This window comes from Orcinus orca, chromosome 4 (assembly GCF_937001465.1).
Source record: "Orcinus orca chromosome 4, mOrcOrc1.1, whole genome shotgun sequence".
NCBI lineage: Eukaryota > Metazoa > Chordata > Mammalia > Artiodactyla > Delphinidae > Orcinus > Orcinus orca.
Window position 1 is genome coordinate 154,659,894 of NC_064562.1, and position 13,523 is coordinate 154,673,416.

General features: G+C 49.4%; 1 protein-coding gene across 10 annotated transcripts in view; it reads right to left on the bottom strand.

Annotated features, from left to right (window-relative positions):
- PCGF3 (polycomb group ring finger 3) overlaps positions 1–13,523 on the bottom strand; it is a 62,150-nt gene that overhangs the window by 20,642 nt on the left and 27,985 nt on the right. For all 10 annotated transcript variants that reach the window (XM_049709203.1, XM_049709202.1, XM_033419664.2 and 7 more), the window contains 3 exons: positions 9,530–9,640; positions 8,582–8,670; positions 8–145 (listed from right to left, as the gene is read on the bottom strand). In XM_049709203.1, coding sequence (XP_049565160.1) covers positions 8–145; positions 8,582–8,670; positions 9,530–9,640 — 338 coding nt within the window. The remainder of the gene's footprint in view (positions 1–7; positions 146–8,581; positions 8,671–9,529; positions 9,641–13,523) is intronic.

Genomic DNA, 13,523 nt, shown 5'->3' on the forward strand with positions numbered 1-13,523 from the left:
CATTTACCTCGTTGAAAGACGAGAGGTTGAGTTTTTTGGCAATGAACTTCTTTAGGTGCAGGACTGTGGCCTGGGCTGAGCAGCGGATCCACTTCCGTTTCAGGCCCCGCAGTTTGCTGCTGTTGCATTCCAGACAGATGCTCACCTGCAAGAGAAAGGACACAGCTGGGCAGGCTCATCAAGGGGGCCCTACCTGGCTACTCACTGGAGGCTTTCTTAGATATCTACGGATTCCATTAAATCGAAGAACGCTGACTTTTTTGAAATCATAAATCTGTTTTGACCTAACACTGTAGAAAAAGAATTTCACTTTAATCTTTTTACACTGTCTTAAAAATCTGTTTACTATTTGCCATTTTGTGAAATAAAAATCTAACACTATTTATTCTGTCTTATTAGCATAGTACTTTAAAGTAAACCCGAGAATTATTTATTTATTGTGGCAGTATGTGCTGGCCTCAGAGTTAAACCGACAAAGACTGGAATCCTGTTCTAAAAGCTTCTGGCCGGTGGGACACACATGCATCTCCCCAGAGGCTGTGCTAAGTGCTCAGGAAAGACACAAGGAAAGACACGCCACACACACGGCAGGCACCACGGACCCTTCATCGAGGAAGGTCTCCAAAGGAGGTTGAAGGAGACAGCAAACTCACTAGAGAACAGCGTACTCTGAGCAAAGGCGCAAAGTCTGAAGCTCACAGCTCTATCCTGGAAGATCGCGTTCAGTGGGATTAGAGTACTCGGTGTGTGGCACGAACTTCAAGACGACAAACTAAGGAAAAGTGACTCTAGGATCAGGTGGTGCCTGGCAGACGCAGAAGGGAATGTGCTGAGGAGGGACAGCCCCGGCCACAGTTGAGAAAGTCCCACCTTAGATACCTCACCTCACCTCACTCACAGGCCAGTAATTCTCTCGCAACAGCCACAAAAAATGGCACAAGCAGACCCCCAAAGTTCAGGCAAAAGAATTAACAAAGGAATTAACTGAAATATGTATGTCTAAAACTACTAGAGGCATGAAAGTAGGAATTAAAAACATAACACACTAAGAATAAAGAACAGCCAGGTACAAAAGATAACCAAATGTAACTTCTAAAAATAAAAAACCTATTCACGTAAATTAAAAATTCAATGGATGGTCAAATCGCAGATTAGTCTCAGCTGAAGGCAGATCAATTTTCTGAAAGATCAATTTGAGCAAAGATATCAATTAAAATAAGAAAACAAAAGAAAGGTAAGAGACGTGCAGACAGATCAAAGAGTCTAACAAACACATCACAAGAGTTCCAGAGGAAAGAAGAGAAAATAAGGGAAAGGCAAAATTTGAGAAATAATGACTAAGGATCCCCCCAAACGATCAAAGACATAAGGCCTCAAATTCAGGAAGCAAAAGAACCCAAAACAAAGGAAGTAAGAGGAAACCTGCACCCAGACAGACATGGCGACCCCTCAACACAGGGGGCCAAGGCCCAGGGCAGCCACAGAGGTGGGCCCACAGGCAGGGCTGGCGCTCAGGCCACTGAGCCCAGACCCTCAGCCGACAAGAAGGAAGAGCGAAATTATCATTCAGGGTGGAAATGAATAAAGTCATCTGCAAACGAAAACAGAACGTAAGTAGGAGAAGATGTAGCTCAGGAAGAAAAAGCCTGAAGTGGATGGACTGGCTGGGGTTTAGGAGGCGCCCAGGCAGCAGGCAAGCTCTGGTGTTGTTTAGGAGGGACAGAAAGAGACTCATGTTAATTCTGGACTTTTAAAAAATGCATTCATTTTAGAATTTCATTAGCACTAAAATAATAAAAATAGGACATATAGCCTGCTAATCAGAGGCAAAAAAGAGATTAAATAAAATTTATTAATTCTACAGAAGGAACTCAAGGGAGGGGGCATAAAAAATACAAATGGAAAGCACAAACTAAAGCAGAAACAAACCCAACTTTACTAGCAATCGTGGTAAATGTAAAATAACTTGCCAGTTAAATAAATTTTGATTCAATTTTTTAAAAAACCCCAGCTCTCTGCTGTAGAAAGTGTCACATTTAAGAAAGATGTTAAAAAAACTGAAATACCAAATACCAGGCGAAAATAAAACAGACAGAGCTATGTTATTACATAAAACAGATTTCTTAATAAGAAGAAACTCCCTAAGGATGGGAAGCATTTCTAAAGCCGAATGCACCTAGCAGCAAACTTAAGTTGACAGAACGATGACAAGGAGAAGTCCCCGGCGCAGCGGGGCTTCAGAGTCTCTGTCAGCGATGCTGAATTCTGCCGGCCTCAGGCACACGGGCCAGACGGGCGTCTGTGTCCAGGGCCAAAGCAACAGGCCCAAGACCCCGGCAGGAACCAGCCGCACACGGAACCCTCAACCCAGCACCGGTAGCCGCGTGGGCACGGGCAGGGCCGCCGGCTGCACTCCTGTACCCCAGCCGGAGAGGCCTCGTGCCCGTCAGAGGTGCTGACCAGGTAGAGAGGGCACAGGCTCCCCAACTACGGGCGTGTCACCCGACGAGGAGGCTCAGTTTGTGTGAACGCAGGGGTGACCACGGAGTATGACCTACGTGGAGGAACTCAGGACGGTAACACGTTTAAACCTTTCACACAATGTTAACCTCTGGACTGTATGAATGTATTACCTATTTAAACGCACCAAGATAAAGCATGTTTGTAACTTTTTAACTGCTTCATTGTGGTATAATGCACATGTATCTGTTTTAAGTATACCACTCAGGAATTTTTAGTACATTTAAAGAGGTGGGCGGCCATCACCACCATCCAGTCTGAGGTCGGTCCCGTCAGCCCACAAAGACTCTCGGAGCCTCGGTGGTCAACCCCACCCCACCCCACCCCAGGCGGCCACCCCTCGGCCTGTGTCTGTGGACCGGCCTCTCCTGGACGGGCTATAGATGGGATCATACAAGACGCAGTCTTCCCATCGGACTTCTGTCGCACAGTAAAGCGGTGTGAGACTCAGGTGCACGGCACCTGTCAGCGGCTGTCTTTTGGATTGTAGCCATCCTGGTGAGTGTAAAATGCTACTTCATTATGGTTTTAATCGGCATTTCCCTAATGACTAAAGTTGTTGAACATCATTTCACGTGACTATTAACCATTTGTAATTCTTTGGTGAAACGTCTACTGAAACCTTTTGCCAATTTCTTAATTGGACTGTTTATCTTCTTATTGAGTTTAAGAGTTATATATTATAGATACAAGTCCTTTCCAGAAATGTGATTTGCCAGTATTTTCTCCCAGTCTGTGGCCTTTTAAAATTTTCTTAATAGAGTCCTTTGAAGAGCAGCAATTTTTTTTTTTTTTTTTTTGGCTGCACTGTCGTTAGGCCCCTGACCAGGGACTGAACATGGGCCCTCGGCAGTGAGAGAGCAGAGTCCGATCCGTCGGACCAGCAGAGAGGTCCCAAAGAGCAGCAGTTCTTTCATTTCTTTTCTCAAAGTGCTGCTTGCTTTATGTTTAATTTGTCTTAGTTTCTGGCCCCACCATGCGGCACGCAGGATGTTAGCTCCCCGATCAGGGATCAAACCCACACCCCCTGCAGTGGAAGTGTGGAGTCCTAACCACTGGACCGCCAGGCAAGTCCCACGAGCAGCAGTTCTTAATTTCATGAAGTCAGTTTATCAATTTTATTTCCTGAGTTGTGTTCTTGGTTTTGGATCTGAGAACTACAGGCCTAACCCAAGGCCCTAAACAGTTTCTCTCATGTTTTCCTATAAAGGTTTTCAACTTTTAGCTCTTATATATATATTTTAATCAATTTATTTATTTTATTTATTTCATCTTTGGCTGCATTGGGTCCTTGCTGCAGTGCACGGGCTTCTCATTGCGGCGGCTTCCCCTGTTGCAGAGCATGGGCTCCAGGCGCGCGGGCTTCAGCAGCCATGGCACGGGGCCTCAGCAGCTGTGGCTCGCAGGCTCTAGAGCGCAAGCTCAGTAGTCGTGGCGCACGGGCCCAGCTGCTCTGTGGCATCCGGGATTCTCCCGGACTAGGGCTCGAACCTGTGTGTCCTGCATTGGCAGGCAGATTTCTAACCACTGTGCCACCAGGGAAGCCCTAGCTCTTATATTTTGAGCTAACTTTCGTATGTGGTGTGAGGCAAGGCACAAATGAACCTTTCTGCACGTGGATGTCCGTCCAACTGTCCCAGCACCACTCGAAGAAGACACTATCCTTTCCCCAGTGAAGGGCCGTGGCACCCGTGCTGAAAACCAAATGACCCTAAATCTAAGGGCTTATTTCTAGACTCCAGAATTGGTTCCATTGACTTAAAAGTCTACCTTAACACCTAAAACAAACGTCTTGATTACTGTAGCTTTTTAGTAAGATTTGATGTTCAAAATTTTCAATGCATACTTTAAAAAATAAGTAGTGGGTCAAAAAGAAATCACAATGAACATTTCAAAATATTTAGAACCAAACAATATAATGGCAACTATATGAAAATTCAACTCAAGAAATTAAGAGAAAAGTACAAGAGGGAATGTAGGAAGAGCAGAAGGAAGGAGAGACTGGCAGAAAAGAAAGTGGTTCAGCCTCTGGCAACAACAACCAAGAAAGCGGGAGGCATGCTGTGACGCCAGGAAGAGAGACGGAGAAATAGGTGCACAGGTGGCAAGGCCCGAAGACAAGCAAAGAATTCTAGGGACCGTTTCATGCCCCAAGCGTTGAAAACCTAAGTCCAAACAGAAAGTTTCCTAGAAAAAATATAACTTATCAAATGAACTAAAAAAAGAAACAGAAGATTTGAGTAGGACTGAAATCATTAAGGAAATTTAATTTGTATTGATGGTTAAAAATCTTCCTACCCCTCTCCAAAAGAATTAACCAAGATCTGATGGCTTTATACAGGAAGTTTAACCAAAACAGTCAACAAAACTGATGCTCTTAATCTCATACAAACTCTCCTAGAAAATAAAAATGGGAAAAGAGAGCCTATCCCCAGCTCTGAGACTTACTACCTTGATACCAAAACTAAACAAATGCCTATGAAAAAGGTGTAGGCCAACTCCTGCAGAATGACTGAGAAAACGCCAAAAGACCCAACACACAGGCCCACGGACACAGAACGCGATCTGCATGTAAAGGAACCGAGAGAGCCACACCCCCCTCCCCGGGAGCTGGAGATGGAAAGGAAACGACCTTTCCATCCAGCGCGTGGAGGACGTGCCCGGGGAGGCTGGGGCCAGCACCCACGAGTCCGTGAGGGCTGGAATAATCAGAGCATCAGACAGAAAACAGTGAAATCCTCACCCCGCGGCGTGTGCTATGTACGCGACACGGGACACACTGCCGGTCCTACAGCTGTTCCGTGTCACACGGCACCTACAGGAAGCGGCTACGTGACGCACCTCAAAAAAACTCAAAAGTATAATTTTACCTGAGAAAAGGGAGCTGCACAAAGACACCTGTTCCCTGGGCTCTGTGGTTTGTGGCTACATCATACCACCCAGCTGGGATACCCGCTCAGTAAACAGTCTCTGGAGAGCCCAGCAAGTCCCGCGGCTGCTTTCTAACCCTTCCCGGGCTGAGCGCTTGACGCCCTGTGCCGCGTGCTGCCCACGCTCCGGGGCCCTTCCCCGCCTGGCAGGCCCTACTCCGGGCTGGGCCCACCCTCTCCCCTTCTCCCACGCCCCACGCCTGGAGCCCCTGGTGCGTCCCCACCCCGTGGCTCCGAGCGCCCCGACCCCAGGGCGCCTCAGCCCCACAGGGCGGGGGTCCTCGCGGGCAGCGCGTGGCACGTCCTGGGGAAGGGCAGGCCAGGTGCCGACCAACCGGGCGCCCCGCTCCCGGCGGCAGGACACCTGATTCCCAAGGGAGCCACGGTGCGGGCGGCAGGGACACTGCCAAACAGGCGGCTGAACAGACTCCCAAGCACAGACCCTTTGAGCCCCACCGTGGACGAAGCCACCGGAAGGACAGAGTGTCCTGCAAGGAACAGGCCCGGGACAGCCAGGAGCAGATAGGCCGCCAGGGTCCCGGTGCCGGAGAGGAGGCGGGGGGACGGCAGCAGGTGGGGGGGTCAACCCCACACTCTAAACCGCCTGTGTAATCAACAGCAGCCCACCCCCGGCACAGGCTGAGGAGGAAGGAGCTGGCCCTGCCCGGTGGGCCTGCAGCTGCCCTGGAGGATGGAGGGGGCAGGCTCTCGGGAGGAGTGGCCTGGCACTAAAGTAACAACAGAACAACTTATTTGAAAAAGGGAAGAACAGCTGTGAAGGGGTCCGAAGTTGAAGCCCAGGGGCTCAGGGTCCCAGGAGGCAGTGTGGAGAGCAGGGTCCCCGAGTGGGAGGAGAAGGTGGGACACCAGACACAGGATGGTAGCAGAGACGGGCTCCCAAAGCCCTGACCTCCCCAGGACAGGGATCCTGCCAAGTTCCGAACGGGGGAAACAGCGCGCTCCTGAGGAAGGGGAACGTCTGAGGAAACGAACGTCCTGGTTACTGGAAGCCATCTGGTGAGAGCACGCGGCTCAGAGCAGTGACAGACCAGGTGCGCGGCGCTCAGCCTGGCACTGACTCTCGCCCCACAGGGATGCAGCGGGGCCCACCCCCCGGGCAGGCTGCTGGCTCTTGAAAGCAACCGCTCAAATAGACAAATCTTCGGCACGTTTGGGGTAAAAAAGAAAAGGGAAATATTAGTAACGATAAACACGAACATTGGAGATTGAACACTGACGGAGCAGGGGTTAAGCGAGAGGGCCCACCCTGTGCCTGGAAGGGCCGGGCCGGCAGCTCCGACCCCAGATCCCGCGGGGCCTCCAAGTCCAACAAGAGGTAACTCATCAGAGCCCAGGAGAGGGGACACGCGGGCCCCAGAGGGGCGTCCTTCACCCCAATGTTTATTCTTCTCTCCATTCACGTGAAACGCATCTGAGCACACCCAGCATTCCACACAGACGCGCTTCTACTCCTGTGATGCTTGTGGAAATGTTTTAGCAACACAAGCATATAAACTGGAAAATTAAGGTTCCGTTATTCCGTTCTTATACCTAAACCACACTATTTAATTACGTCTTTAATAAATATAAGTGTACACATTCTCATGTTTTACTTATTAAATATATATGCACTGATTAGAATATGTATGTATATATAGAAAGGTGGATATGAGCAGACCTTGCTTTATTGTGCTTTGCAGATACTGTGTTTTTTATGAACTGAAGATTTGTGGCAGCCCTGTGTTGCCAGATGATGACCAAGTTTTAGCAATAAAATATCTTTTAATTAAGCAATGTACGTTGTTCTTTAGACATGACGCAACTACACACTAAACATACTACTGCACGGTGGAAACATAACTTTTATACGCACTGGGAAACCCCCAAAATTCACAACTTGTGTTATATAGCGGTCTGGCACCGAACCGCAGTGTCTGCCGAGGTGTCTGTCTGCGTAAATGTGTGTGTGGGTAGCTATGCTACACATATACCCTGACACAGCCAATGGCCCTAAGTTTTCGTGGCTATTCCCGAGCTTTTCCTCTCCCAGATGAGGCTCAGAAGCCACTGGTTAAATTCCTATTCATAATAAACGGTTAAAGTCACAACCACGGAGATTAATTTGGGGAGAACTCGACACCAACTTTCCATCCAGAAACATCCAACCATTCGGTTTTCTCTTACGTTCTCCCATAAGAAGAGCGTGTCTTTGTTTCAGCCTCACACATTTCTCGTTAGGCGGCCTCAGCGTTTTTATTAGTTATGTGAACAAGGCCGCCCACAGCGTCTGACTATGACACACTGGTCCCGTCACCCGAACGAACAGTTTCCCTGCGCTGTCCGAGGTGCCACGTCACAAGACGTGTAATCTGAGAGCCACGGCGCGCCCGGCTCACGTTCTCCCGTCTCCTAACTATTTGGGCTGGATCCCCCAACTCATGCTGAGTGACAGCTGAGAAGGGACATTTTCTTGCTCTGACACTCACGAGACACCTCTGTTCCATCATGAAGTGTGACGACTGCCGTAGCTGTCGAGTCAAGGTACCCTAATAAAAAGACCCACAGACGTGTATACGGGATTTTATCAAACTCTTCTGTAGCATCACTGTGATGACTTAGTTTTCCTTTTTTCATCTGATAATGTAGTAAGTGACATATGAATAGCGCCCTCAAGGTTACATTCTCACCTTACTTTGCATGGAAGATGCCTGCCCCACATTCTCCACAGGACAACCCGGGGTTGGGGTCGGGGGGAGCTGAAGATACCCACGGGGGGTGCAGGCTGAACTTTAAACTTTTTATACCTAAAATGTTCCACAGTGAGTATGCATTACTTTGGCAATTAAAAAAAGAAGGGAATGGGAATTCCCTGGTAGTCCAGTGGTTAGGATTTGGTGCTCTCCCTGCCAAAGGCCCCGGTTCGATCCCTGGCCTGGTCGGGGAACTAAGATCCCACAAGCCACGCGGCACGGCCAAAAAAAAGGAAAGAAAGGTAAGTAAAGGAAGGAATTGGAAGGAAAAACTAAGAAAGTTGCTGACGTTTTAACGTCTGTACTGCCTGTCGCCCTCGGCCTCCTTCTTTGTTAAACGAGAAGCGCCCCTGGGAGGGCGGGGGCCGAGGCAGCGCCCACCTGCTCGTCGCTCCTGTGGTAGTCGCCGTCCTCCTCCTGCTTCTCTTCTGCCGCTTCTTTGTTCGAACTGTCATCCGCTTTGGTTTCTCCTTTTAGCAAAAACAGAAAATACTGGGTCTTGAATCCAAAGTGTTAAACCGTTGTTTTTTAATTCTACCGTACACTTGAACGCTATAAAAACCCACTGTATTAAGAGTTTGCACACGTGAGAGCTGGGGGAGCGCTGCTCTCCACGGTGCTTTACGTGCTGCGCCCTCGGGGCCAGTGGCACGTGTCCGGGCAGAGGCGCCCCACCAGCCCAGCACCACCGACGCCTCGCGCCTCAACTACGCCAGGCAGCGAGCCATCCCCGAACTCTCACTGTTCCGGCACGGCTTTAAATGTTAAGACCCCACCTAGGGAAAGGCGGGATTCCTGGCTCCCTAGCTGCCTCTTGGCCTCGCCTCCCCGGGGGCCCCGAGCTCGCACAGTCTGCAGCCCCCGCTTCCCAGGCCGACAGCCAAGCCTCTCCCTGCTGCTCACACTGTTAGAAAAGCACACGGTGGACTAAAGGGGTTTCGGAATTTGTGTGGTCCACGGCGTCAAAGATTCAAATAAGTTGTTATGATACGTACAGATTCTAAAGCACCATTAATTTTACGTCATAGCCAAAGTGGAGTTTGGCCATTCTGTGAGAAAACAGACAAAGCCGGGAGAAGAGCCCTGGGAGGCCCGCCGTCTGCATGCCCGTGCTCCCTCCACACCCCACCTCCAGGCACCTTCGGGTACCCCCTCAGGCTTCCTCTCACTGGCCCACCACGTAACCCCTCGGTCGGAGACGCCATTTCTCAGCACCACCTAAGTGACACTGACGCCTGCCCACACCTCTGTCAAGGACTTGTGTGGGGAGTGGAGGGACACAAGGGGCTCTTAGCAAAAGGTCTAGCAAATAAAACCCAGCTCACTCACCATTTCGATGGGAATCTAGGTGCTGTTTCGCAGAACAGGTCTCCCCCTTGATGTCTCCAGGCACTTCCAGGCCTAATTTGTGGTAGAATTCCCTCTGTTTTCTCATTTCCGCTATTAAAAATTAATATATAATCCTTAATCTTAAGTAGGCAATGGATCACATTAAAATTCTGCTCACAAATATCACATGAAGAAAACTGAAGGCTTGGATTAAAAGTCTGAAGGCTTCTACTCGTGAGAAGATAACAGCTTTGGACCGTACCCCCTCAAATTTTGGAGCAGCTACCAGCTGTGGGCCGTGGGGCGCGTCCCGGGTCGGGGCCTGAGCCCCCCAAGTGGGGGCGCTGCCGGTTCTCCGGATGCGCGTTCACAGCCCCGCGGGCCCCTCCCAGGCAGGGCTGCCGTCCCCACCGTTGCTGTGGCCACCCCTAGGTGTGCCTGACGGGGGGGAACCAGTACTCCCTGGCGTCTGTGGCTGGCGGTCACAGCTCGCTGAGTCCTGGAGGCACGGAGCCGCCCACCACAGGGGAAGGGTCCCTACTGAACGGGGACGACGGGCACCACGTGGCCTCCTGCCCTGGCCGTCGGCCTCCAACCACTGAGTGGGGACTGGGCCGGGCGGCGAGAGGACAGCTGGTCCAGGCTGGACCCTCGCACGTTCCTGGGAAGGGCCGACTCCGTGACACAAGGTGGCTACTGATGTACAGTTCACATGCACGTAACGAAGCAACGGTCACCGCCCAGGGCCACACGGGAGGTAGCAAAGGAAATTTAAACCCAAGCTGCTCAAACCAATAACGTGTAAGTCACGCTGTGAAAAAGATTTATGTGCAGGTGACCAAGGAAAGCTCGGTGGTACCTCCCCCCTGCACGTCTGTCTCGCCTAAACACCACGAGCTCCGCAAGGGCCAGGAACATGCCTTGGTCGCTTCCTGGACCCACACAGACACTCCAAAATATCTGATTGTGCAGGAAAAACTAAAAGTGTGAGGCAGCGGACTCGGACGGAAAGAGGGAGGCCTCTCAGAACTGAACTGATGAGCGCAGGCCAGCCCAGAGCCGGGGGCGTTGGAACCAAAGACGGCGAAACCACGAGTCTGTAAATCTGGGATCAGCTTGAAAGGAAACATTTCCCTTAAACAGTCACAGAAATGCCAGCAGAGGAATGAAGCCCTGAAACGCACTGCTGGTGGTGGGAGCCCGTTCCTGTCTGTCCTTCAGGGAGGGCGGGGTCTGCAGGTAACAGCCCCCCTGATGAACGCGAAGAGGGACTCCTCACCTGACAGGTGGACAGGATGCCGCTTCACACACGGGCAGACACTGCACTCGGAACGCAGTGAGGGTCTGTGGCCGCCCCGCGTCAAGCGAGTCTGTCGGCACCTTTTTCCAACAGCATCTGCTCACTTTGGGTCCCGTTTTGGTAATTCTCGAAGTACGTCAAACTTTTCCATTATTGTTCTATTTGTTATGGTCTCTGTGATCAGTGATCTTTGATGTTACTATTTTAATTGTTTTTTTTGTTTTGTATTTTTAATTAAAAGATGTATATTGCTCTTTAGGCATAATGCTATTGCACATTTAATAGACCACAGTATAGTGTAAACATAACTTTTTTACATGCACTTGTGTATGATCTGTGTGATTCACTTTATTGCGACATTCGCTTTACTGCGACGGTCTGAAACCGAACCTGTGGTATTTCCGAGGTCTGCCTGTACCTGGTTTTAATTTCCATTTCTTTAATTTTCACCTACAAGAATGAAAAAGGATTGAAAAATAACAATACTCAATGTCAGATATACACAGGTGTAGAAATGTCAACTGGGATAACTTTTCAGGAAAGTACCTCAGCATATACATAAAAAATATTTTAAAACTTAACTGCTGACCCAAAAGTCCCTACTGCTAGTGATGTATCCCAAGGAAATAACCCGGTAAGGGCATAAGAAGATAAAACCTTATTTGCAACAGTGAAGTATCAGAAACAACCTAAATGCTAAGTGTCTGACAACGTGGACTGGGCCAATCAGAAGAGCTGACTCCCGGGGCTTCACTGGTGGCGCAGTGGTTAAGAATCCGCCTGCTAATGCAGGGGACGTGGGTTCGAGCCCTGGTCCAGGAGGATCCCACATGCCGCGGAGCAACTAAGCCCGTGTGCCACAACTACTGAGCCTGCACTCTAGAGCTCGCAAGCCACAACTACGGAGCCCGAGTGCCACAACTACTGAAGCCCGCACGCCTAGAGCCCGTGCTCCACAACAAGAGAAGCCACTGCAATGAGAAGCCCGCGCACTGCAAGGAAGAGCAGCCCCCGCTCGCCACAACTAGAGAAAGCCCGCACGCAGCAGCGAAGACCCAATGCAGCCAAAAATTAAATAAATAAAATGAAATTTATTAAAAAAAAAAGAAGAGTTGACTCCCCGCCAGACTCATTCTGTCCCAGAAGACATTTCCAGACAGGGCCACAGAGCCTCAGAACCCTTCTCAACGCCACACTGGAGATACCACTATCATCCACTACTGACAGCTGCCACGCAAGATACATCTAACTTATCTGCTACGCTGGGGTAAGAGAGTGGGCCATTTATTCAGTGGATACTTTGCAGCCAACAGAAAAGATGACACAGATCATATTTACGGATGCGGGGCAGCTCTACAACAAACTGTTATGAGAACATTATAGACAGAACATGACCTCATCTTGGGGTGAAAGTTATGATAGTGGTAAGACTAGGATGTGTGAGTTCAGGGGACGGAGGAAAGGCTTATAAAAAGTAACACCGCCCTGGGCACATGTACTCCACTGCACCACAAACCTCGGGATCATCACAACAGGTGCAGAAGCAGCATCTGATGGAATCCAACATCCACCCCTGACAAACAGCAGCCGCGCCTGATGAAGGGCACGGGGGAGCCTGCAGCCGACCTCAGGCTTGCGGGCCAGAGACTGAGCACCTCCCCGGGGTCAGGAACAGGACGGGTCCCACATCACAGAGTTCTAGCCCGGGGCTGGCAGACGCTGCTGTGAAGCACAGACAGCGAATATCTGGGGCTCTGTAAGCTGAACATCAAAACTGAGACATTTCATCAGTACTTACGTAACAGAAGAGAGAACAGAATTTTTATTGAGGAAACTGAAATAGATATACATTCAATACAATATGTACACAGGCGTACATATCGGGTGCATTGCTGCCATTATTATCTTGAACAAACTGTTATCTGTTAGATAAATGAAGAATAAGAAAGTTAAGCGTCTTTATTTTACCTTCACTTATTTCTTCTTTGACGCTCTTCCTTTCCTTAGTAGATCTGAGTTTCCGACCTTTATCACTTTCCTTCTTTCTAAAGAACTTCTTCTAACAACATCTCTAGAAGGCAGGTTTACTGGCAACAAATTCCCCCAATTTCTCTTTGTCTGAGAAAGTATTTCTCCTCACTTCTGGAGGATAATTTCTCAGGGTACAGAATCCTGGGCTGCTGGTTTTTCTCTCAACACTGTAAATATCTCACTTCACTCTTTGCTTGCAAGGTTTCTAAGGAGAGGTCAGATGTAATTCTTATCTCAGTTCCCCTGTAGGTAAAGTGTACCCCTCCCCTCCAGCTCCTTTCGGGACTTTTTTCTTTATCTTTGACTTTCTGTACGTTGAAACCGACATGCCCAGGTGTAATTACTCTGGCATTTGTCCTGCTGGGTGTTCTCTGGGCTTCCTGGATCTGTGGTTTGGTGTCTGACATTGATTTGGGGAAATTCTCAGTTAAAATGTTTCAGTATTTCTTCTGTTCTTCTCTCTCTTCTCCTTCTGGATTTCCCATTATGTCACACCTTCACCCCACAGTCCTTAGATGTTCTGTTCTTTCAGCCTTTTCCCTTTGCTTTTGGGTTTTCAGGGACTCTGTCGAGATGTCCTTTCGCTCAGAGGTTCCTTCCTCAGCCGTGTCCACTCTAATCAGCCCGTCAAAGGCAACCTTCATTTCTGCTGCAGGGCTCTGA